General features: G+C 48.7%; 1 protein-coding gene across 1 annotated transcript in view; it reads right to left on the bottom strand.

Moving 5' to 3' along the window:
• LOC119377330 (guanine nucleotide-binding protein G(i) subunit alpha-like) overlaps window positions 1-5,326 on the bottom strand; it is a 36,561-nt gene extending 31,235 nt beyond the window's left edge. Inside the window, 1 exon segment of the mRNA XM_037646866.2 lies at window positions 4,958-5,326. Within this exon segment, the coding sequence (XP_037502794.1) occupies window positions 4,958-5,078 (121 nt within the window). The 5' untranslated portion in view covers window positions 5,079-5,326.
• Window positions 5,327-27,337: the final 22,011 nt, after the last annotated feature.

The raw sequence follows: 27,337 nt of genomic DNA, 5'->3' as shown, positions 1-27,337 counted from the left end.
CTGCTACTCGAGAATATTAATTGCTTGGATTTGTGATCATGCGAGAAACAATTGCAGAAGTGACTACAATTTATGCTTCAATCGCAGCAACCGACCTTGATCACACTCGTGAAGTACTGATTTTTATTGTCCCTGGCACTTCTAGTCCTTTTAAGAAAAGTCAAGCAAGAGGCATGAAGAGAATGTCGTTTCTGCAACAGCGCAAGAAAGTTCATCATCGTGCACAAAATTATGATTTTGAAGGGTTTTTGTTGCACTTATTTACACGTTGAATTCAGTCGCTTGAATAACAACGGCGCATGTGCCTTTTTCACACGTGTGGCTACTTTTGGCTACTTTTACTGCACTTTGCTCAAGTTGGCAACTTTTTGGCTAGTTTTTCTGATTTCTTGGCTATTTTTTGTCTTTTCTTTTCGAGCTGGCAACCCTGGTTGCAACAGGCAACACTGCAGAGCAAATGGTAGTTAAGAGTGGACATTATGGTGAGCTCAATCTATTCACAGGCGACAAGAGCAAATTACTTGCTCATCACCATCAGCGTCATCTAATAATATTCACTGTCGAGTACGTAGCTACTGACCTTTCGAGATACTACATAGCACTGCCCTGTCTGCTCCCGTGACCATTCAAAATTAAAGTGGTAACATAATTATGGATCTTGAGTGTCTGCTGTTTTCTTTGTCCCCGAAAGACTGCAGAAATGACCTCCTGGCAAATGCTCGGTGCAAAGTATGTGGTTTTTGTTGAAACGTAGCAAGTTACAGCTCTTGGCACAGTTTGGCGCAGCCATCGCATCACTGGCAATGTGTGATCAAGAGCACAGTTCTTTTTATGAAGTGTACTTTCCCGGGGTTTGTGTGCCTGCCAGGTCAGATAGTCGAGTGCAGCGCCATGTCTGGGACTCTGCCAACACAGTCCTGCAAATGAAGTGCTATGTGTGTTATGACTGTGCTAGACAAGGAAACATGGCTACGGTGTGCGACGAAACTTGAGAAGGGTTTATTCAGCACTGTCGTGGCTTCTTAATACGGTGAACCCCACCACTGGGGAATGCGCAGATAGACTAGCTTTACGTTGGTGGGAACACTCAATACACACTAGCATTCTTACAATGGGAGTGATAGCGGAGGTGGGGTGCTAGGATTGAAGCATAGCAATACATAGGACTGCATCTAAGCGTGTAATCACGCGAAAATTAGAAATATCTTTAAACATCTCATTCGTTGATGTGTACCTGTAAGAATTTTTGACACCTTTATGCAAATACATTTAGCCAGTAGCACAGATCTTCCAGATCATTGACCAGTTTGAGAGCCCTGTGTGCAAGTTGGTAATCAATTACAAGGCTTTAAATGTGTGCATCCCAGCAGGTTGCAGTGGCACTGCCAGTGAACTTTCTGGTCGCCCCTGTCCATGACACATGGCGTGGGTGAGCGACATCACACAGGCAGCTACAGTTAAAACTCGATCTACCCCAAACCCAGATTTCACAGTTCCCGATCTAATGTAGAAATTTACATTGCCCGGCTGTTAGCTACGGAGTTCAATGCCATCGTCAACCCGAATTAACAAGACTTACTTAGCACCAAACTCAATTTACTAAGTATTTCCTGAAATAACTTAGTAAAACAGCGGCAATTTCCTTGTAATTTTGGCAGGGACGGTTTTTTTTTTCAGCATGCGCTCCAACGCTATCATGTTAAAATAAAACATCTGGAGCCCAAGTTATGGCCGTAACTTTATTTTCATGAGGCTGCGCACCATGCCCATGCACAGAACAATGGACTCAGCAGTTGGTAGCACTCTTACGTACCGGATGGTTGAAGGGGTGGTGATGGTGATTGCTTTGGTTATTCCATGGTTTATGTTACACATAGCACTGATCGTTTCCTCACAACTTTCTCGCTTGGCCTGCTCGCACAACCACTGCATTCGTTCTCCGTGTCTTCGCATATCGGTACATTGTCATAGGTTCACTTGACCATCCACCTGGCCTGCATTGCCCGGTCATGATGCCCCCTATGTCTATGTGACATGTTGCCGGTAAAAACGCCGTGGTAGCTTTTAGGCTTCGCTACATTACAATTTTACGATTTCGAAGGACCAAGAAATCCCTTTCTCAATTTTATGAACTTCCCGATTTAACAAAATAGTCTGAGTGTGGTCATCACTTCATTATATCGAGTTTCAACTGTGACAGCAGTGGTACTGGCTGTACCACTGCTGTTAAAGATAATGTTTTCAACCAAAGTGGGAACAAATGTTGTTTTTAATAGCTGGAACACTTTCTAACTTGTATTTAAATACACGGTAATACAAAGGGAATACACATTCACAATTTAGTGCTACACTTGGGAACTTCCAGTAGGCAGTGTTGATTTCAAGGTTTCTTTCCCACAGCACCGTGAATGGGCCTTTTTGCAATGAAGGCTGCACACCTTGCAATTCGCAACATTTAAAGCAGTGACACTGCGCGCCTATGCAAGACAACTGGCGAACTGAGCGGCTGCAGCGCACTGCTACAGTGAGCATCTGACTCTTGGTGTCCTATCTGCATCAGAACATGCATGTGTGCGGCTGCCATGTACTTCACGCTGGAAGACCATCATCACAGTTACCATATTTAAGCTTATCATTGTCATAGTTTTCGAATGCCAACAAACTTTTTAGCTTTTGCAGATTGTCGGCTTGTCCCTATATACTTCAGAGGTCGGGGGTTCGATACCCTGAACAGTTTGAAGGTTTGAGTCATAAGTCAACAAACTCGCTCATGAGTTGACTCGCTCACTCAGATCAGGCCGTGAGTCTGAGCAAGTCTGGGTGAGCAATATTTTCGTGAGACTGAGTCCAAGTGAGTGAGGCTGTGAAAAATATCAGCAAGTCTGAGTCTGAGTGAGCTTGGTTGAGGAAAATTTTGGCGAGTCTGAGTGAGCCCCGAGTGCAAAATATATTCCTTGACTGAGTGAGTGAGCGCCACATTGTTCGCCAACCCTATCTACTCAACTTCAGCATTAATATCAGCCTTATGTCGGCTCATGTTTGTACTAATGTGTACTCACGCATACCTCAACGCACCGGTGTCACATGCCAGCTGAGTATTTATTGATCACAGGCATGAGTTATGGAGGGGGGGGGGGTTGTCCCTTGATCTCCACCCCCACAAACTCATCCACGGAAAATCCTTGACAGAAATATGCCGTGTGAGTCATCTCTTTCAATAAAAATGTCCTTACTGGATTGCAATAACTGATAACTAGTATTTGAAGGTATATGAGATCAAAAGGCGCCAAGTAGAGCCCTGATTATGTGAGACATTGGTGTTAAACATTGACACCATGGTCGAAAAAGCTAATTATACGCTAACGGACTCATGAGTCCACTAACTCGGACTTGGATCAAGCCATGAGTGGGTCTGAGCGAGTATGAGTGAGTAATATTTTGGTAAGTCTGAGTCCGTGCGAGTCAGGTTGCGAAAAAGTTTAGCGAGTCTGAGTGAGCCCTAAGGGCAAAATATATTTCATGAGCGAGTGAGTGAGCTCCACATTTTTTGCCGACCTATGGTTCGAGTCCCTGCATACTTGGTTGGCAGTTACGTTGAGGGTTGAATACCCTACGCACATAGTCCAACTTCTAAGCTTCAGAGGCAAAAAAGTTCACATACTCTACATGCTTAGAAGGCCAAGGGTTTGAGCCCCAACAGACTCATACTCCGCAGAGCATGGGTTAGAGCCATTTTCATTATAAACCCCTATGTGTTTCCCATGTATTTCCTATGGAGCCATATGCATTCCTATGGGAAAGGCGCTACGTTACAGACGGATGGCTAAATTTGCTGGGAAGTAAGCTACTAATGCATGAACACCGAAGAATTGTTTCACGGTTCTTTACATGCGCTTCAAGTGTGACGGCACTCCTAGAAATACACCTGGAGTGAAGCCATAAATGATGGCTTGAAAAGAGTGTCTCAGTTTTTAATAAAATATGTGACCAATGATCACTAGTGGGAGAGCGCAGAAAGCGGTGTCATGAAAGCGTCGCTTCACGCAATTAGCAGTACGCTTCGCTGTTCTTGAAATTCCTACAAAGCAAGGTTCAGGCAACTCTGAACTTAGCGTTTTTGCGTTTCACGCCGAGTTCATCTTTCCGAAAGTCACCCATCGCTAAGGTCGCTAAGCTGCGTGAATCGCCCATTGAGGGGCAAAGCTTGCGTGTAAATGTTTCTGGGCACTCCTTGAGCACAGACAATGAGGTGAGAGTCTTCAAGGTGCATGATCGAAGTGTTAGCAGGGGGTCGAACGGCTCATCGTGCGACAAGGCACTGCGCAACGTAAACAGTGCGCCTGGCTACTTGAGCGTGAAAAGGTCCTTGGGAACGGCGAGCGAGAATGAGCGCGTCTGCTGAGGCTTCATCAACCGAATCGGGCAGAGGTGTTAAGCGATCGCAGAGGATGGCGTAGCTGCCGCTACGTGCACGGGTCTTTTGAAATCGGCGGCGTCTCGAGGTGGATACCGCGACGTGACCGGCAACTGAATGCGCCAAGGGGGCAGCCACCGGCACGGTCGCGACCGAGACATTTATTAAAAGGACCGCACTCGAGCATCCCGTGCCCGACGCGGGCAGACATCCGTTTTACGAACCGATGTCCGTGGAGCCGAGGTGTCCCGACATCCCCGCCCATCGCGTGCGAAAGGAAGTTGACCGAAAGCGCCTGTTTACATCGCAGAAACAGGCCGGCCGCTCTGCCTATTGGCGTGGCGTTTATCGCTAGCGCTAAACAGTAAAATCGCTCGAAACTCCCGCCCGCAGCCAGCCGGTCGCTGCGGTGGGAGTGGTTGATTAGGGCTAAGCGCGAGATATCGCTTCTGGTGGCGCATTGGACAGTTGGGTCAGAAAGTGAAGCGGTGCCGACAAGATGCGCGGAGCGCGGAAAGTTGGCAAGGGCGCCGGTCTGCTTACCCAGCAGCAGGAGCTTGACTTCCCTCGCTTGTCTTTCGCCATCGGCTCGAAGGTCTCTGTCGATCTTTTTGGAACGCTCGGCAGCCTCCTTGTCGGCGGCGGTACTCACGGCACAACCCATGTCGACTGCCCGGCAGCTGCGGCTAGGCCTAACCGGCGGTTTCACACCACTCCCACGGTCGTTTCCCTTTCCGGTACAAGTTGGACGCTCGTAGTGAATACGTAGTCGGTTATCGCACGTCAGGAGACATCACAGCCAGCGCATTTAACTGTGCCGAGAAAGAGGCACGAGCTGTGCAAACGGGCATCAACTCCGGCGAATGAAGTTTTCAAACCTGTTGCCGGATGTCGAGGCGCGCACCGGAAGTACGCGCGTCTATTCGATCCGTGCGCTTGATTGTCGACAAAAAGCCCTCGATTGCGCTTGCTTTACCGTGTTTTAATCCTTGTCACCTCTCGTAATGGAGGAGTGATTGAATGCTGTTTCTATATTGCGTGCTAACTCATAATGAACGATGTGATTGCGAAATCGAAACCAACGGCGAACACAGCCGCAACCGGCGGATCGCACTAGCGAGGCACGAAATACGAGTACAAAACATGCAAACGCCATCACGTGCCCCAAAACTAGGCACCAGGAAAACACATACACCACACACAAAGAACTCGTAACATGTGCACTACGAGAGACGCGTCAGTCATGGGTAAAAGAAGGGGGAGGGGGAGGCAAGCATGCGCTTTTTATCATTCAATCAATCAGACAATTACGTCTATTTTCACCAAAAAAAAAAAAAAAGATATTTACAGTTAAGAAAGGTATCCGCGAAAACAGCTGCCACCGCAACTGTCACCGCGCGTACTCTGTCCAAGCGCAGGCATTTTAAATGCGAAGCATTTCTTAGCGAACCAAAGGCTTTTCACAGACGGCTCCCTGGGCGCCGCCATTGTACTCCCTGGGCTGTGCTAAATAGGCGTAACGCCCCCAAAATGCACTGCCGAGGTACTCCCGCGCGCAACCCAGCATGGAGGTGGTTTTTTCTCTCCTGTGAAAAGATCTATACCTGTTTACATGGGCGTCGGCAGGGGTGTGCAAAAGGTGCACTTGCCCCCCCCCCCCCCCCTCAAGCCGCACCAGCACTTGCCCCCCACCCAAGCTACACCAGTGCCCCCCCCCCCCTCTCCCAGCTGCGATGCAATTGCTTGTCGCGCAGGCCATGAAACCCTTTCCACCAGCAAGGCGTTGCTTCGGGCTAGTTGGTAATCCATAATTACAAAATTTATTGCGCGGAACTTCAACACAAGGGACAGAGTCTCGTTTGTGTGTGAGTTGTGTTGTGTTTGTCGTGTTTCTTTGTACCTTGTGTTGAACTTCCGCGCTATAAATTTTGCCTTTGCACCAGTCACGTGTGGCACACCCGCATAACACGGCCCGTGGTATGGGTAGCGCCACAGGTGGTTTACAACCCAGGGCTAGAAGAGACTTTGCAAAACTTAACGCGACAGTGTTAAGGAACCGTGTTGCAGAATTCAGGTGCCGGCGTCGACGGCGTTGACAATGCGCGAGAAATCCCGAGAAAGCACAGAAAAAAAAAAACTAATCCCAAATGCTCATTTTCCTGTGAGCTTGTAGTGTTGAAGCCATCCCGGTGAGAAAAACAAAGGCAGCTTTATTGGGTTCCGAGCAATTTAATGTTAGAGATACGGGGCGTGACTCTGCATTGACTACTGCGCACAAATCTATGGCATAAAGAACGTAGAAGCAAAAATTCGGCAGATCCCACGTACCGTGGGAGTCGATGTTATGCGAAGCATGCGGCGGGTAGGTGACTGTGGCGTAACTTTTTTTACTGAGCGACACGTTACAAAATGACGCTAAAGATTTGTATAAATTTTATACGCACACATATATATGTTGAAGAGCAGCATGTGTGTTATATAACCAATTGTTTACGGTTGGATAATGCTGCCAATGGTAATGTGGGTATTACCAACATCAGAAGCGGTAGGCTGATATGTAGTGCTTATACATGTCCCGAGAACGCACGCACGTTTCACGAACCCGTGTGCATGTGTACAAGAAGTTCTTGACCGTTCTTGAACAAGGGCATCATCCCCGTGATCAGTGAGCACCAGCAGCTGGTCATGACATGTTATAGGATCCGGTCGTGATCGTGGTGACGAGGGGTCCATGTGTAGTGTAGTGATGTGGTATAGCAGAGCGGTTGGAATTCCTGGATGCGTCGGTCATTTCGTCGACAAATTGTTTGTCGACAGAGCCGGCGACATGTCGGAACCTGAAGCCGCCCTTCGAGTTGGTGATGTATGGGCTGTCGAGGCTGGTAGACCTGGATAGTGATACGTAGACCAACATCAGTTGATGGTGTTTGTCATATTCGTAGACTACCTGGGCGTATGTGGCCTACGTAGCCAGTCTACAAAGCGGCTGTCAATCAATCTCAATCAACCCCCCCCCCCCGAAATTTTTCAATTTTGCTTGGGTATATATACGCGCACACATACAAACGCACGCACGAACATACATGAAGTATGGTTGAAGCCCCCCCCCCCCCCGAAAAAATTTCTGGTTACGCCCCTGCTTGATCCTAATTTTCATTCCTTCCATTCGTTGAGTCAATGCTGCCGATGTTGGTTTTCCTTAACGCTCTAGCATTTAAGTTACCAATGTCTGTTCTCGCCGTTCCGGGTAGATAGAAACTGTCAATCACCTGTGGCACATACCCGTACACCGTGGACCGGGGTAAACTGGTGTGTGCCACACGTGTCTAGCGCAAAGGGTTTGACGACGTACGCGACATGATTTTAACGTTATTCATGTCATGACCTGGCAATTATTCGTCAAATCCTCTTACCCTCCCATGCAAATTTTGGGCTACACCAAGTTAAGGAGGCGATCATGAGAGCACCCAGACGTAGGCGGCTAGATAGATAGATAGATAGATAGATAGATAGATAGATAGATAGATAGATAGATAGATAGATAGATAGATAGATAGATAGATAGATAGATAGATAGATAGATAGATAGATAGATAGATAGAAACGCTCAAAGTGCCAGAGGTTCGCTAAGAAATGCTTCGCATTTAAAAATCCGGCAGATCCCACGCACTGTGGGAATCGATGTAATGCGAAACAGCCAGCAAAGAGCTGCATACATCGCCTTGTTTGTCTTTGAGCCAAATGAAATCATTCATGCCATGGCATCTAGTCCACCATATATATCGCATGTTTGCCATGCACGCATGCATGCACAATCTAGTACGCCACGCCAATGAAACGCATATTCTGGTATATACAATGCATGACCTGTCGTTATGTTCATCACGCACTCGTGTCATGCCATACCAATTTTGGTATATATTCAGTTAACAAAACGGCCGGAAGCGCACCAGGACAGTGGCATGTAAATCATACCGTACATGGCATGCATAACATGATTCGCATGTTAAGACCTCTCATTTATGTTCGTCATACAGACACATCGCACAATACCAATTTTGGCGTATATCAAACGAGCGAAATGGCCGCGAGTGCACCATGAGTACAGCATGTAAATCATGCCATACACGACATGCATATCATGTTTTTTTTATGTTACCACCTGTCACTAATGTTCATCATACAGTCACATCGCGCAATACCAATTTTGGCGTACATCAAGCTAGCGAAGCGGCCGCGAATGCATCATGAGCGTGGCATGTAAATCATGACATACATGACATGCATGTCATGGTTTTCATCTTACCAACTGTTATTCATGCTCTTCATACAGTCACATCACGCAAACCAATTTTGGTGTATATCAATCTACTGAAACGGCCGCTAGCGCACCATGAGCGTGGCATGAAAATCATGACATACATGACATGCATGTCATGGTTTTCATCTTACCAATTGTTATTCATGTTCTTCATACAGTCACATCACGCAAACCAATTTTGGTGTATATCAATCTACTGAAACGGCCGCTAGCGCACCATGAGCGTGGCATGGGTGTGTCCAGATAAGATCGAACACGAGGTCCCGGTCACCATTGATATACACCAAAATTGGTATTGCGCGATGTGACTGCATGGAGAACATGAATAACAGTTGGTAAGATGAAAACCATGACATGCATGTCATGTATGTCATGATTTACATGCGGGTGTGTCCAGATAAGATCGAACACGAGGTCCCGGTCACCATTCCCGAATTTGATGAAACTTGCTGTAGGTCTAGGCATTACACCCAGAACAATGGTTTCGAAGTTAGTTTGGCGAAAAAAAATTTGTTTACCTGGAAAAAAATATGCAATTTCGACCGCAAAAAAACACTTTCCCGCCAATTTCGCGATTTCTGAATTTTGAGCGCATCTAGGGAAAAAACGGCGCACTTCTCAGTCACAATATTTGTTCCCCTCAAAGAATAAGTGAAATACGATCTCATGAGTCTATTATTTTCCTTGCTTGTCGAAGCACTTTTGAAGAAAAAAATCACAAACTTGGCAAATCGCACAAAATGCCTGTGTTTGAGGAATTTATTGCTGCAAACAAGTTAAACTGAGGATAATAAAAATCGGTACATACTAACTTTGATACTTTCGCTCTCTTTTAAAATAATTTTCGTGGTTTTATGGCGCTTCATTTTACTCGATAACTGGGCTGAAACATAAGTGATTTACCAAAAACGCCGGACTTTGAAAATAATTTTCTCAAAAAGGCCATTTTTAATCTTTTTTTTTAAATCCCCCTGATTGAAGTCAAGGACGTCATCTATAATTCTGCATAAAGAAACGTTGCATTGTTTTGGTTGTTTACGAGTTATAATGCGTCAAATGTGACTAAGTCAGCCTAGCGGCCACGTCGTTCGTTATGTGCTGAAACTCGGATATAAGTTGTTCAAAATACTTGCACGTGACATAATCACAAATCAGCAGCTCCACACCAACAAATGCGCAGCCAGGTGTCATGGTCCAGCAAGCTTTGTCATGCGATCAGCCGCTTGAAAAACCCGCAGCAGCGGCCACTCGATACTGCGGCGCTCTCATTACATGAGTGCCGCTTGATTGTGGTTATGTGGAGGAAGAGACGCTTATTTCTGCAGCCCAGTCGGGAGCACGGTGCCGCTTCGATTGCGGATGAGCTCTGCTTGCGCGCCAGTCTACGCTCAGAGGACGAACGAGAGAAGGAATGCATCACTGTGAAAGTTAAGGCTGTTAAGTGCCAACAAAAGCCATATTATACAACGAAAACTCTGCCGGTAATTTTGTAGTGAGCGCCTCCAGTACAGCGCTCATGTGTTGCTTTCTCTCTTCTGATGTCCTAAAGATAATTAGGTTCACTCTATAGCAATATATGACGCAAAAGCAAGCCATTGACATCTAAAGAAATGTCTCATACGTGCTTCCGATGGTTGAACAACTCAAATTGCAGTTGTTCTTTATCTCGTGCCAGAACACTTGTGTCAGCCGGCTCTGGAAATAAGTGAGTGCAAGTCCATCGCTTCATTAAAGCACCGCTTTCAAAATATTGTATCGTTGTGCGTCCGCAGACATAATATTCAGCGCAAGCCGAGTGTTTATAACGATATTTTGCGGCTGCGGGCATAACAGGAGGGAAAAAAATGTCAGTTTCGCTGCAAGGGAGAAGCAATGAATGCGATAGCAAGAAACTAATACTATAGGAAGTGAAACTCGCCAATGGATACTCTCAGTTTGAACAGCGCTCCAGTTGCAAAGGCGGCCGAAGCAGCGAAGGAAACTAGCGTGCTTCAAGTGTCGAGCTGTGACACTTGATAGTTCGCGCTCATCTTCTGTTTGTTCGTTTAACGGCGTCCCTTGTGCTCGAGTAACTTTCGTACGCTCCGTAACATGAGCGCGGACATCACGGTGAAAGCTCGAAACATCCCTCTTCCCCTCACCATGAGAAAACCGCGCGACCAGACAGCGGAAGGGCAAGGTTCTCCGTGCGCAAATAAACGAAGAAGCGAGCGAGCTCGCCGACGACTTTTAAATCCGCCCGTCGCGCTCCTCGCGCCATCTCGCTGGTAATGAAGAAACGCTTATAAGCACCTGCCGTCTCTGAGTCCTGCCGGCGGTAAAGGGTGTGTATATAACGCTCGCCGTTAGCTACCTGAAGGATCTGCGCTTTCTGGCGTAGTGGTTAGCGCCACGCGCTGCGGAACGAGAGGTCGCTGGTTCGATTCCGCGCTTCGGAAGCATTTTTCAGAATCATTTTTCTTTGGGACTTTAATATATATATATATATATATATATATATATATATATATATTGATGGTACGCGTTTAGCGTTGAGTCCGTGAGGCGTTTAATAAATAAATAGCACAGGTTCAGCGACCAGCAGTCCGAAATGGAGCAAGCACGAGCACCAAACAACCGTCCTCGTCTTCGTCTTTCACTGGCGCCCCTGTTTGCGCCCTATCCATTCTACAAATCACTCCCCCGCAGAAAAGGAGCCATCCTGGCGACTTAAGGAACAGGGACGACTGGTGGGTCGTAATGCGGCTTCAGTCGGTCGACGTGAACAATCTCACGGCCACGGCGGCGCCGGTCTGCGGATGGTTGAACGGGCTCGACAACATAGTTGACGGGAGAGGCTTGACTTAGGACGCGGTAGGGGCCTTCATACTTCTGCAGTAGCTTTGTGGAAAGGCCAGGAGCAGAGGAGGGAACGCGAAGCCACACCAATGTTCCAGGTGAATATGACTGGGGAGGCAGGTTTGCGTCATGGAGGTCCTTTTGGCGTGCTTGGTCTTGTGCGGTTAAGGAACGTGCGAGCTGCCTGCATTCCTCGGCGTAGGTGGCGACTTCAGATAGAGTTGTGGACTCTGAAGCGTCCGGGCGGTACAGAAGAATGGTGTCCATAAATGAGGAAGGTTCGCGGCCGTAAAGAAGAAGGAAGGGAGAAAATCCTGTCGTAGACTGAGTAGCGCTATTGTAAGCGTAAGTAACAAAGGGTAGTATGCGGTCCCAGTTGGTGTGGTCAGCGGAGACGTACATGGACAGCATGTCGCCTAGTGTGCGGTTAAAGCGCTCAGTCATTCCGTTGGTTTGCGGATGGTAGGCGCTGGTTGTCCGTGCACAACGTTGCATTCACGGAGGAGGGCTTGTACGGCATCAGAGAGGAACGTGCGTCCGCGGTCGCTGAGTAGCTCGCGAGGCGCGCCGTGGCGAAGAACAAGTTGGTGAAGTATGAATAAGCCGACTTCACGTGATGTGGCCTCTGGCAGCGCGGCAGTCTCAGCATAGCGTGTCAGATGATCGATAGCGACGATCACCCAGCGGTTTCCGTCTGGTGTGTACGGAAGGGGGCCGTACAAATCAATTCCGATGCGATCAAAAGGCCGGGAGGGACAAGGCAACGGCTGGAGCGGTCCAGTGACTATACGTGGGGGGCTCTTCCGGCGCTGACACTTGGAGCATGAACGCACGTATTGGCGGACGAAGCGGTACAATATATATATATATATACGGTGCATGACGGCGGCGACGGCGATGGCAAAATCCAGCCGAGACTGTCCATATAATTGCTGTCGCAATAAAAATACATGCGTGCTGTATTGAAGGCGTGCACAGCGACATTGCAGGCAGAGTTTTCGTTGCATATTATGACATTGCATATTATGTCATTGCATAATATGACATTGCATATTCGTTGCATATTATGAGAACACAGCGATGCATTCCTTCTCTCGTTCGTCCTCTGAGCGTAGTTTGGCGCGCAAGCGGAGCCATCCGCAGTCGAAGCGGCACTCATGTAATGTGAGCGCCCGCAGCATCGAGCGGCCGCTGCTGCGGATTTGGCAAGCGAGTGATCGCATGACAAAGCTTGCTGAACCATGACACCTAGCTGCGCATTTGTTGGTGTGGAGCTGCTGATTTGTGATTATGTCACGTACAAGTATTTTGAACAACTTAAATCCGAGTTTCAGCACATAACGAAAGACGCGGCCGCTAGGCTGACTTGGTCGAATTTGACCCATTATAACTTGTTAGGAACCAAAATAATGCAACGTTTTTGTATGTAGAATGATAGATGACGTCCTTGACTTCAATGCGAGGGATTTAAAAAAAATTGAAAATGGCCTTTATGAGAAAACTATTTTTAAACTTCGGCGTTTTTGGTAAATCACTTACGTTTCAGCCCAATTATCGAGTAAAATGGAGCGCCATAAAACCACGAAAATTATTTTAAAAGAGAGCGAAAGTATCAAAGTTAGTATGTACCGATTTTTATTATCCTCAGTTTAACTTGTTTGCAGCAATAAATTCCTCAAACACAGGCATTTTGTGCGATTTGCCAAGTTTGTGATTTTTTTCGTCAAAAGTGCTTCGACAAGCAAGGAAAATAATAGACTCATGAGATCGTATTTCACTTGTTCTTTGAGGGGAACAAATATTGTGACTGAGAAGTGCGCCGTTTTTTCCCTAGATGCGCTCAAAATTCAGAAATCGCGAAATTGGCGGGAAAGTGTTTTTTTTTCGGTCGAAATTTGCATATTTTTTTCCAGGCAAACAAAAATTTTTTTTCGCAACACTGACTTCGATACCATTGTTCTGGGTGTAATGCCTAGACCTACAGCAAGTTTCATCAAATTCGGGAATGGTGACCGGGACCTCGTGTTCGATCTTATCTGGACACACCCGCATGTAAATCATGACATACATGACATGCATGTCATGGTTTTCATCTTACCAACTGTTATTCATGTTCTCCATGCAGTCACATCGCGCAATACCAATTTTGGTGTATATCAATCTACTGATACGGCCGCTAGCGCACCATGAGCGTGGCATGTAAATCAGGTAGTACATGACTTGCATGTCATGATTTTCATGTTACAACCTCTCACTTACGGTCGTCATACGGTCGTGTCGCGCAATAATAATTTTGGTGTATATCATGCAAGCGAAACAGCCGTGAATGCACCATGAGCGTGGCATGTAAATCATGACATGGATGTCATGGATGTCATGGTTTTCATGCTACCACCTGTTATTCATGTTGTTCATACAGTCACATTGCACAATACCAATTCTGGTGTATGTCAACCTAGCGAAACGACCGCGAATGCGCCATGAGCGTGGCATGTAAATCATATCGTACATGACATGCATACATGCATATCATGATTTTCGTGTTACCACGTGTTAGTTATGTTCATCATACAGAAATGTCTCGTCATACCAGTTTTCGTATATATCCCTTCATTTAAACGGCCGCGAGCGCCCCGAGACCATGTCATGTAAATCATGCTGCACATGACATGCGCTTCATGATTTGCATGTTAGGACCTGTCATTATGTTCGCAATGAACTCTTGTCACGCCGCACCAATTTTGGTATATATGAAATTAACGGAACGGCCGCAAGAGCCCAAAGGCCGTGGAATGTAAATCATGCTGTTCATGACATGCCTGTCATGATTTTTATGATATGACCTGTCACTTATGTTCGTAATTAGGCCATGTTATGACACACCAATTTTGGTATACATCCGATTAACGAAACGGCCAGGAGAGCACAAAGTCGTAGGCGGCTAGATAGATAGATAGATAGATAGATAGATAGATAGATAGATAGATAGATAGATAGATAGATAGATAGATAGATAGATAGATAGATAGATAGATAGATAGATAGATAGATAGATAGATAGATAGATACGCTCAAAGTCGCAGAAATTCGCTAAGAAATGCTTCGCATTTAAAATAAAATTCGGCAGACCCCACGGGTTGTGGGAATCGGTATCATGCGAAGCAGTCAGCGAGTACTTCTATGTTGTATATTATGGCTTTGAGCCAAGCGTTACGAGGTGGATCGAGGTGTAGTAGCTGTATGCTCATCGTGGGGTTACCACGCACGTCGACAACACTGGCGTTTAAAGGGTAAATTATGAAGGGTGAACTTGTCGGCTTCGGCTAGTTGGTTAAACATATCGTAGGGGGAACAGCGCGAGGACCAGGACAAAAATAGGCACACATATAACCACACGTAGCGCTGTGGTAGCCAATGGCAGCCATTGGTGTCATGCGCTCAAAGCTTTTTACATCGGATTAGTTTTATCATTTTTCGTTTTCCTTCTTTCTTCTGTTGTCTGTTCTTGATTTCTTTGACGTTGGCTGATACGTGGATATGTATTTATTTACGTTGTTCGCCGCAATAAACTTCACTTGCCAGTCAGCGCTACGTGTGGTTGTATGTGTGCCTATTTTTGTCCTGGTCCTCGCGCTGTTCCCCCTACGGTAAATTATGGTGCGACGTAACGCCAGCCCTGACGTCAGAGTACATACGTCAGTATTATCAAAACTGAGTGCACTTTATGGTGCAGTCATGTGACCATCACAAGTAACTTTCGTTAATGTATTCCTCCGCAGTCGAGCAATGCTTCAATATAGCTTGCTGAATCATAGAAATACAAATGTAATGTTTATTAGTCTGCTACAAAAACGCAGCCAACACTGGGACTATAGCGACGTTAATCTGATATGAGGCCTGCATCGTAGGAGTACATATGTAGTGTTTATTGCTTTCTTGTAAAATTAGATAGCCAGCACCACAACCACAATTGACGCTGCGCCGACATTACGCCTGCATGGGCTACTTTTCCAAACCAGTTTATAGACCTGGCGTGGCTTTGCGGTAGAATACCTGATTGCCGCGCAGAATGCTATTAGGTTCGATTCCTGCTCGGATCCCAATTTTATTGTTTCCATTCGCCGGGTCAACGCTGCCAATGTCGGTTTCTCTTAACGCTCTCGCACTTAAATTACCAATGTCTGTTCTCGCCGTTCCTGGGTAGATATAAACTGTCAATCACATGTGGCGCATACCCGTACACCGCGGCCCGTGGTAAACAGGTATACGTACCACACGTGTCTGGAGGAAAGGGTTTGACGACGTACGCGATAGGATTTTCACGTTATTCATGTCATGACCCGACAGTCGTATTCGTCAAATCCTCTTACCCTCCCATGCCTTGTTTTGGTCTACACCAAGTTAAGGAGGCGATCATGAGAGCACATAGGCGTATGAAACCGATTCCCACAACGTGTGGGATCTATATACCGAAATGTCAAGACAATTCATTATCCTCACTAATTCTGCTAATAAGTAACAGATGCAACTAGTGTATCCGTTGTACCCTTGATTTATCACTGACAACTAATCCAGCCTTCTAACCAGACGATCTGTTGAAAGTAGCTGAGATTTGTTCCTTAAAAAAAAAGCACACCAAATAGCATTACTACTAACTAACGGGACCCTTTTTATATTCCTAATATTAAGCGTTTATTTAACAGAATTAAAGAAGCTATTTCATCGCTTATAGCGAAACTCCTATGAGTGGGCCGCCTATCATATGTCAGCCTCCGAGACCTATGTACAAGTGCTCAGATCTGCTAAAAATAGTTTCATGTGAACAACTGTGCCATTAGGGATAATACGAGAAAGTTTTGGCGTACGTCTCATAAATCCAGCACGCGACTCGTTCATTGAGCTTGAAAACCAGGACGGTGATCGCATTCCTGACCACCTGTGTGCTACAACATAAAACGACGCGTTTGTTAGAATAATTAGCACTGTTCCTTCTAGTACACAACCTATGACAAGTTGATTTTTCATATCCCGTCTTTATATCGATGCGTCAGTCTTTTTTCGCCTCTGCACAGCACGGGTTCCGTAAATAATACTTATGTGAAACTCAGCTTACGTCATTCGCATAAATTGCACCATATACTTCTGACAAATCATCCTGCGCTGACTGCTTCTTCTTGGACTGCTCGAGGGCATTCGACAAGGTGCGTCATCAGCTGCTACTTCATAAGCTAAGTTTCCTTAACATTCACCGTAACCTTCTTAAGTGGATTTGATTGTTCTAACCGATTACGAGAGAAGGAGAACTTTAAGGGCTCGTTTTTCTTGGTTAGAGGAGGAGAGGTTGAGGAAAGGAAAAGGCGCAACTTCTGCAACCTTAATTGGGAGCACGGCTCAGCGCCAATCACAACATTAATGAGAACTAACAGACTGTTAGTCCTCGATAATCTTAACCGATTAGTTAGTTATATATGTTCGTGTTAATGGTCGTAACTCTTCATTTACCCAAGTACATTTCTGCGTTGCACAGGGGTCCGTCCGTGGACCCCAATTATATTCTGATTTTATAATACTCTTCCTGCCGTTGTTTCCTCAGAAATCTTCCTTATTTCGCGATCATTGTGTAATCTTTCATGAAATTAACTCTCAGTGATACTAACACTCTCCTATCCGACATAGCTACTGTGACCAACTAGTGCAAAATGTGGTTATGGAACTAAATGCCAGAAGATGCAAGGTTATGCGTGTCGCCCGAAACAATAGCAGTCTACCTTCACCTCTTGAACAGCTTTCCATTAGAACCCGCAACTACTGTTATAAATATTTAGATGTTCATGTATCACGTATCCCAAACTGGAACAATACACACTGAAAATTTATTATTAACAAGCTAGGCTAACCACACGCTTGGGTACTAATTACACCGCAAGTTTTCCGCCGCTCTTTCCTCAATTAAACTAGTACTCTACAAAACTTGAAGGCGTCCAATGTTTGAATACGCTGCAGCAGTGCGGGATCCTATGCATGTAAATCACTGCCCTGGAAGTCGTTCAGAAAATCTGAAAGCGAGCCTATAATCTTTGACTAAGGTGCCTGGTGGTGGCACTCGCCCGTCGGCGTTCGTGTGCCTTGGTGTATTCCGTAGTCAAGTTTTGTTTACAACATGCATAATGTGCAATGTTGAAGGCGGCAAGAGAGCTGTAAACATACAGCGTCACGAGACCAGGGGTCCGAACTGTTGAACAACGTAATAAGAACGAACACGTGGTCCTAGTCACCGTTCCCGATTCTGATGAAATTTTCTCTAGACCAAGGCTTTAGTCCCAGAACGATGATTTTGAAGTTAGTTCCGCGAAAAAAAAGTTGTTGCCTCAATAAAATAAAATAAAAATATACACATTCTGGCCGCAAAGAACATTGCCCGCCAAGTTTGCAATTTCTTAACTTTGAGCGAACCTAGCAAAAGAACGGTGCACGTCTGGGTCGCAACATTTATTCCAGTCAAAGAACAAGTGAACCGCAATCTTGTGAGTATATTATTTCTCTTTGCTGTCGAAGCAGTTTTGAAGAAAAACATGGTAAACGGAGCAAAATAACCGTATTTTCCGAATTTATTGCTGCATGCAAGTTCAACTGATGATAATAAAACTCGGCACATATTCACTTTGATATCTGCGCCTTCTTTAAAAAAGACAAAAGACATGGTGATCCCTCCGTTATAGGAATCGGTATAACACGAAAGTAAAACGTGTCCTTACAGAAGTAGTTGACGAGCGTAATCAGAGAAAGCGGTGTGACAGCCAGAAGAGCGTAGGTGATTGGACGCAGTACTTGAGCTAAGGTCGCCATCCCTATAGTGAGCACCACGGCCGGACTAGAGGGAAACGCAACGCGCGTCGTGTCGTAAGCGGGGAACGCGGTGTAAAGGCCCGAACGCACGCAGGCGTTGCAGCGCGTCAACGCGTGATTTTTTGATGCGGCGCCGCGCCCTCTCCATATGGGGAGAGAGGGCGCGCGGCTACGCGAAGCTGCGCGCCCTCCCTCTCCATAGGGAGAGGGCGCGGCGCCGCGTCAAAAAGGCCCGCGTTGGCGCGCTGCAACGCGTACGTGTGTTCGGGCCTTTACTGCCAGGCGAGGCAGGCACACGTTCCAGAGCTATTCTTAATATGTATTATTCTAGTACACTATATTAATATGGATAGATGCTATGAGCGAGGCCGAGGATTGGGCTAAGGTCGCCACTTCGCGGTGTGTTAAGGCGTTCACAACATTCTATTTCTATTGGAAACGCGCTGAATGGGACGGACGCGTAGCAACGACGCGTTCCAGAAGTTAATCGCGGAAGACACGGTCATGATTCATTACTTCACTTTGCCGCTCCCAGAGGGCGACACCACCCCGCCGACCAAGAGCATTGCGAGAGGAAAATGTGGCATATAAAAGGCGCGTTTGTAAAGCCTCCAGAGCATGGAGGAAAGAAAAAAAAAATAGGAGGGAGCACGCATGGAGGAAGGAAAAACAAAGGAGGGAGCATGACGTCACGCGATTGAAGCCCACCGTGTCGGCCCAGCACGTGATCAAAACGTCAGAGCGCGCGGGTAGGTTTTAGTACTACCGGCGGAGTTCCGTTTTGGAACGTCCTCTGTGAGCCGGCCGGTCTGCGCCGAACAAGCGCGCTTCGATTAAAAGCTACCGGGTGCCATACCCGAAATATCGGCAAACCTCATTTCTTGCGTGATCTTGACGCAAAAGGTCACGTGTTGGGCCGACACTGCTGGCTTCAAAGCGACTTGGCTTGCCAAGGCTGGCTGCGTGACGTAATGCTACCTCCTTTCTTTTTCTTTCCTCCATGGGAGCACGCCTAGCGTCCACAAGCCAACCTCCTCTGAAGCCATGAAGCCGCGCTAACCTCCTCTGAAGCCGCTTGCTCCTCGCGTTCGAGGCTCATTTCCCATGATGCTCCTGCTTCATTTCCTTTTTTTGGTGGGCTCATGAACAAAAACAAAAATTGACGCGCGCGCGCGTCTAGCGTCCACAAGCCAACCTCCTCGGACGCCGCTCCTCCCACTCTCACCGCTTGCCTATCACGTGAGGGTGCTCATTTCCCAGCATGCCCCTGTTTCATTTGTTTTGGCTGGGCTTCAAAAATGTCACGTGACGCTCCCTCCTGGTTTTTTTTCCCTCCATGCTCCAGAGTGTGTGAGCGTGGCGCAGTGGATAGCGTGCCCGGCAACTGTTGACGCGGACCGAGAGGTCGTAGGTTAGACTCCCGGTGACAGAACTTTTCAGGAGCGAAGCACCTTGGAGTGTCGGCGTGCATCGTCGTTTGCTGTCGTGACGGTCCATTTGCTTGAGCACAACATAGGGCTGGCGCCACCGCCTCAGCGCTCGCCGTGTGGCGAGAGAGAGCGAAAGGCGCGCGTTGACCATGGAAACGTTCTTTCTGCGACCTGCTGGTCCCAAGAAGCAGGGCTCAGCCAAGCCTCGCCCACCCACGAAGGCAACCTCGCAGCCTCATGCTGATCAGGAGAACGCAAACCTGAGGCTCCTCTTAAGGGCAGTTGCGGACCTGCTGCCTCCTGAGAACCAGCTGCGCTCCATCTGCCTTCAGGCAGGTGGCGTGCACCCTCCTAACAGCCACCATGGCTAACAATCATCTGCAACCAGCAGGGAACCACCGCCGCCGCCGCCCGTGTGTGCTTCAGTGGAACGCTAACTCGTTGCGGCGGCGGCATGCAGACCTCTCCTTGCACCTCTCGCGGAGCGAGTATGACGTGCTCGCTTTGCAGGAGGTGTACGTAGCAACGGCCGACCTGCGACTTCCCGGATACATCGGCTACCATAGCGCCACGTCATGTATCCTCGACTCGTGCCAAGCCGCGCCGTGCATGGTGAGTGCACATCCCCAGGGTCGACCACGATGTGCGGTGTACGTGCGACGTGAACTACCACACGCGAACATTAACGTGGCCGATGTCACTGGGGGTGCCCTCGAGTGTTGTGCTGTGACAGTGCGGTTACGTGGTGTTGATACGACAGTGGCCTCTGTGTATGTGCGTCCGGGACAGCGGTGGAACGCCGCTGATCTGCTACAGCTGACGGCTCGACTCGGACACAACTACCTTCTATGTGGTGACATGAACGCTCATCACACCATGTGGGGGAGTCGCACCTGCTCGTCACGAGGAAGGGATCTGGTGGACGTTATCCATCAACTGGGCCTGCAAGTCCTGAACACCGGGTCCTTCACCTTCGTCCGCAAAACAGGTCGACCCTCGTGCACCGCCATCGACGTCAGCCTGGCTAGCGAGGGAGACCGGTACCACTGGGCAACGCAGCCTGACTGCTGGGGTTCGGACCACCTGCCGATCGTCATCACACCGGCGGGAGGGAAGATCCCAAGGACCAGGCAGTGCAGGACAGTCGATTGGCGAGCTTTCCGGCAGCAGCTCAAAGAGGCCCCGAAGACACAGGACTTCCTGGATCTGGTGGCAGCAGCAGCGCAAGCAGCCACAATCCAGTCCTGGGTGCCCGAGAACCATCCTGTGCCAGACCTCCGCCACCTGAACTTACGGGCTGCCAGACGCAGGGCTGAGAGAAAGTACCTAAAGGCCCAGCGCCCAGATCATCGAACACTTTTCAACCGTGTCGATGCGGTATGCCGGCGACATGCCAACCGTCGCAGACGGCAGAGTTGGCAGGGCATCTGCCACTCTCTTAGCCAGGCGAGAGGTGGCGCAAAAGCATGGCGGCTTCTACGGTCTCTCGTCATCGGACCAATGGCGCGGCAACCCGTACTTGCAGTGGCCATCCGCTTGGGCATCAGTGAGCAAGAACTGGCAGAACGGCTGGCCGATCGCTTCGCGGCACTGCCATTAGCCCGACCTGCGGCCATCACCACCACGCCTACCCCCAAGCCGCCGCAAGGCCACCACCCTGCCTGGACTGCCAGCCAAATTGCAGCTCTGTGCCAGGAGCCCATTTTCGAGCACGAGCTGAATGCTGCTCTGGCCAGAACCAAGCGCCGAAGTGCCCCCGGCGCCGACGGCATCACATACCAGATGCTGCGTAACCTGGACGTGGCTGCACGACAACGCCTGTTGAGGGCTTTCAATGACGTTTGGCAGAGCGGCACCCTACCTGAGGCCTGGCTGACTGCTATGGTGGTGCCCGTCCGGAAACATGGCCGCCCTGGTGCAGCCATTGCATCCTACAGGCCCGTCTCTCTTACCTCTGCTGCCTGCAAGCTCATGGAAGCCATAGCTCTGGCACGCTTGAGTTGGATTGCTGGGGCAACGGAGTTCCTATCAGAGCACAGACAGGCTTCCGGCGCCACCGCTGCACAGCAGACTCAATTGCGGACGTCGTCTCCACCCTGGAGGAGGCTAGGAGCAAGGGCGAGGTGGCCCTCCTTGTACTGCTGGATGTCCAAAGCGCTTTCGACGGCCTGCCACATATGGTCATAGAAAGTGCTCTGGACGCACTCGGCATCACGGGCTTTCTGCGTGCTTTCATCCGTGCCTTCCTAGCCGGACGGACCCTCCGGGTTAGAGTTGGACGAGCGGTCAGCGATCCAAGGCCAGTGACAGCCGGCGTCCCACAAGGTTCTGTCCTGAGCCCCTTTTTGTTCAACTTGGTGCTGGCAGGGCTACCTGGAATGCTACCGGTTGACAAGCGCTACCCCACGCAGTGCTCCTTGTACGCAGACGACGTGGCACTGTGGGTTAGGGGGCCCAGAAGGAACCTCACTGCCATCAGGCGCTCCCTGCAACGCTCCCTGGATGCTGTGACCTCTTTCTTCAGAACGATCGGGCTGATCGTGTCCCCCACGAAGACGGAGGCGCTGCTGGTTCACCCCAGAGTCGCTGCGCGGAGGGCCATCCGAAGGCTTGTGTTGGGAGACCGGCCAATCCCGTGGAGCAAGGCGGTGACGTACCTGGGGCTAAAGATCGATCACCGCCTCACTTGGATACCAGCCGTCAAACTCGCGACCTTCAAGGCCACCAGGGTTCAGACTGCTGTGGGCAAGCTGTTGAGCAGGGGCCAAGGGTGCACCCCGCGACTGGCACTTCAGCTCTACCAGGGGGCTGCAACGGCAGTGCAAACCTACGCACTGCCTCTGGTGCAGCTGGCGCAACACCGCAAGGAGCAGTTGGAGCGGCAACACCGCATGGCGATTCGGCGCTTCATGGGACTCCCGCGCCAGTCGCCCGTGGCTGCTTCATTGGCAGAGGCCCAGACGTGGCCGCTGTCTCTCCTTATGCTGCGACAGGCGCTGAATCATGTGGACCGTCTCCACAGGGCCCCAAGGGGCGATGCCCTGCTACGGAGACTGCGGAGCCGACCAGCTTCACGAATGGGACAAATCTGCACACTCTATGAAGAACTGGTGCCCGCGGCTCCCTGTCCTATCCAGCCCCCTCCACCACACCAGCAGCCTCTGGACGTGCATTTGGAGCTGGGCAACCTCAGCAAAAGGCGAACACCGGTGTGCGAGCTCCACCAGACAGCCGTGGCGAAGCTCCACGACAGGCTGCGGGGGCACCTCCTGGTGTTCACGGACGGGTCAGTCCGGGACAGCCCCCGCTCGGCCGCGGCTGCCTGTGTCATACCAACGACTGGGACGACCATCCGGTGTCGCCTTCCCTTCCACGCCAGCTCCACTGCAGCAGAATTGGCTGGCCTTCACTTGGCAGCTGACTACCTCGCTGCTATGCCACCCCAGCTGCCCGTGGCGATCCTGTGCGACTCCCGGCCAGCCCTACAAGCGCTGCTGCAGCCAGACCAAGCCGGCATTACCGTGGCGTTACTGCACGCCAAGCTAACCGCCATCAAAACTAGCGGTGTGCGTCTGTCCCTTCACTGGCTTCCCTCGCACGTTGGGATAGCCGGTAACGAGGAGGCCGACGCCGCCGCTAAGGCAGCACACCACGGCGACACCCCAGTCACCAAGGCGATAGCCCTGTCGGACTACTCCCGGCAACGACTGCGGCAGCTGCTTCCAGCGGCCCACCCTGACACGCGCGTGGCAAGCGGCAAACCACCGCCACCCCTACCAGAGACCGGCCTGGAGAGACGCGAGCGGTGGCTACTGCTTCGCCTGCGGACCGGCAGTGCTTGGCCTGCGGCACGCATGTTTTCCAAGGGTCGCTGCTCATCGCCTGCGTGCCGCAGATGCGGTGACGACGAAACTTTGGACCATATAATTTGCGCCTGCCCTGCCCTGGCCGCTGAACGACGCTTGATGGTGCGCCGCTATCGCCTGCTCGGGCTCCCTGCCACAACGGTGGAGGACTTTCTCTTTCCTGCACGTTCAAAGCTGCAAGCCCTGCGAGCCTTCCTCGAGTTTGCGGCTTCTGCGGACCTCGCCACCTTATAGACGAGCCCTTTGGCTTCGTGCTCCCGCCTTCGTGGACAAGACACACTTGCCACGCTAATCACTCCTTCTATCTTCCTTTCTTCTATCATCTTTACTTCCCCTTCCCCATTCCTAAGGGCGCTGAGCCGTGCCCCCGCGACGGGAGGCAGAAAATAGCGCCCCTTTTCATTTCTTTCACGAATCACTCTCTCTCTCTGCGATGAACGCTGAACTACCAGCTCGCAAGGAACGAGAACGCGCCCTCGCCCGCGATAGACAACGCCGACGCAGGCAGCGCCTGCTAGCGAATTTGTTGATTGAAAAAACCGACTGCTCGCGCTGCACAACCGTTCTCCTTAAAGTCCCTGAAAAATAACTAAAGTAGCGCCAACTGCGTCCCTTCGCCTCTGCCTCCTCTCCTAGAAGCTGCATCAGCGCCTCTAGTGTGTCCTCTGGGAAACTACGAATTTTACCTGCTGTAGTGAAAACACCTTCTTTCTGCTGTTGTACCGGTGATTGCTGCCACTGGCACAACAGGTCGGCATCCCGAAGCATCCAGAACCACCGTACGAACTGACTCAAGCGCGGTCGACCGCGCACCGTGCACCGATCAAGTAAGCAACCGAGACGTGGACAAACAAGATGGCGTTCGTACGACCTTCTGAAAAACTAGTGCGCCACTCTTAAAAACTAGCCATTTCTTAGCGCCACCGAGTTTTCAGTGGCGCTGCCATCAGGAGCGAGCACTTTTGCCTACTAAAACATTATGTACCGTACAATTTTATACTGTCGGACACCGTGAAAAGACGCCACTTGCTTCTGTACACATTACATTGCCGTATTTATCGCTATTAGGAGCTGGCTCGCCAGTTTTAAGCTGGGGCGAAGTCCCTCGCTGTAACCTGCATCCATCCATTCAACGCGTTGTGGAACGCGAAGAGGAACGCTACGCGCGTCGAGTCTTCCCTCTAGCGTGGACATTAATTCTCAGAGGGCGAGCGTGGAACGCGGTCGACAGCCAGGCGAGCGTCGGACAGCTATATTTAAGGCCACCTTGTCGTGCGCGTCTCGAGCGCAGTTTTCAATTGAGAGAACATTAGGAGCAATACGTCTGGAAGTGTCGACAATGGAGATTCAGACGCTCTTACATATTTCTTGTATATATACTTCATCAATGTGTATATAATTGTAAATTGGGTACATGGTTCATCAAAATTATAAATTAATAAAACATTGTGTATATATGTATGTATAACAACGTGTGTCACGTCTTCATATGGTGGTAGAGGACTTGTACGGAAGATTGACGGGTTTTCCTGATCTTTTCCGAGCCAGCTCCTCAATCACCATTCACTTCGTGGATATGGCGTGATTTTTTTAATACTCCTTATTTCGCGAACTTTTCCCACTGCGTCACTTAAAACCGCAGCGCACTCGAGGGCGCTAGCGGAATAGACATGCTCTGCGAGCATCGCAGCTCAACTAACTTCATCTGCAATCTACAACGCGCACGAGAGAGGAGGTGCCTCCACACTGACACGAATGGCGCTACTTTAGTTATTTTTCAGGGACTTTAGTTCTCCTTCCACCTCGTATATATAGGCACTGGATCTTGACCTACAATACAGTGCCGGTGGGAGATTTCTCTTGTGCGTAGTTGCACAATAAAGATTCGCAGCGTGCACGTTAACTAAAAGCGGACTGAGGGTTTCTGTGTCTAATTTCTCTTCTGTCTCTCGTTGCCCATTGGCAGTGATTTTGCTGTGGGAAACACCGGCGCACACTGCATGCTTCGCCCCTCCACAGGTTTCACGTTAGTGGAACTGAAACACCCTTCCCTACGTGCTTCGCCCCTCCCCAATTTTTTCTTTGCCATCTGATCGTGTGCATGTTTTTCATGTCGTTTCCGTGACGGAAATACGTCATTGAAATCTTGGTGAACCCCGGCATAAAACACTTTCATGTTAAAAAAATATTCGTTAATCTGCGCGCGCCGTTATGCTTCAATATTGTGCTGAAACGTATGCGCGCTGTTTACCAAAAACGCCGAACTTTAGAAATATTTCTCTAAAAAATGCCATTCTTAATTTTTAAAAAATCTCTGACTGAAGAAGTGTTTTCTACCATTCTGCATACAGAAACATTGCATATTCCAGCTTCAAGGCTCTTCCGCTAGGTTGCGCGACATACCGGATTTTTCGTGACTATTAAACGCGATTTGAAAATATAAATCCTACTCAGATCACGAAAAGGATGCTTGAATCTGTCGCTATATTTCACTGTCTTTTTCATTTCCATTAGGATATAATGACACGTTCTGGCCAGTTGTCGGTCCCTTTAATGCTACGTTTTGTAGTTGCAGCCCGTACCAATGCATGCAATCGAAAAAGGCAATGATAAAGCTTGAACATTACGCGAGGTGGGAATAAATGACGGCATCTAAATAGCCCAGAAAGGGCAGCAGACAATTTTTGACAGCAAGGTATATGTGTGAGTTCCACATGTGAATTGACAGAAAAACAGCACCAGAATTTTGTGTTCCTGTACCAGATCGACACAAGACAGATTTGTTTATTTTTGCAGCGGGAACAACGACTTTTGCCTTCTGCACATTGATTTGTACTGTTACATAAGGAGCACTCGAAAATTTTGGACAGCACATTATTGACGTGTAAAAATATGCCTGATTCGTTATCAGAATAAATTAACAAAAAGGCTAGTGTCGTTTGTGCATAAAACTAAATCTGTACGCTGGTCAATAAAAGGTAAGTCATTCAAGTATGCATTCAATAAAAAGGTCTATATGCTTCCCTTGGGCACGCCACTTAGTAATTGGCGAAAGGATGACGGGGAACCATGAATAACCACGCACTGTTGTCGGTCGGAGAGATACGTGGCTTCAAACGTGAGTGAACGACGCCACGTATGTCATATTGTTCTACCATAGTTTTCTTAAATGTGTGCCATTATAGAGTGAGCCAAGTGCTTTCCTGTGACCAATGAAAATTCCAAGAGCTTCCGTTTTCATGTTTTTGAGTATGATTTCTTTTTGCACCAGGAGCGCAGACTCAGTAAACGTGCCCTTTGTGAAACCGTGCTGACATTATAAGATGTAATTTCGTGCTTCAACAAGAAGCTATGTAGTCGACATAAAATAATATTTTCAAGACCCTTAGACAATATGGGCAAAACAGATATTGGTCGGTAGTTCCCAACGTTGGTCCTGTCTCCACCCCCCCCCCTGTCTTTGAATATAACAGACACATTGGCTCGTTTCATTTGATTAGGTAAATTTCTTGAACTAATCGCGAGATCGAAGATCTATGGACCAAGCATGGACAGATAACGTCGATCACATATCTTACGTGTGCTATTTCTATGCTATTGATGTCAGTAGCTTTACTATTTT

This window comes from Rhipicephalus sanguineus, unplaced genomic scaffold, assembly GCF_013339695.2.
Source record: "Rhipicephalus sanguineus isolate Rsan-2018 unplaced genomic scaffold, BIME_Rsan_1.4 Seq433, whole genome shotgun sequence".
Classification (NCBI taxonomy): Eukaryota; Metazoa; Arthropoda; class Arachnida; order Ixodida; family Ixodidae; genus Rhipicephalus; species Rhipicephalus sanguineus.
This window is presented reverse-complemented; position numbering and strand designations above follow the sequence as displayed.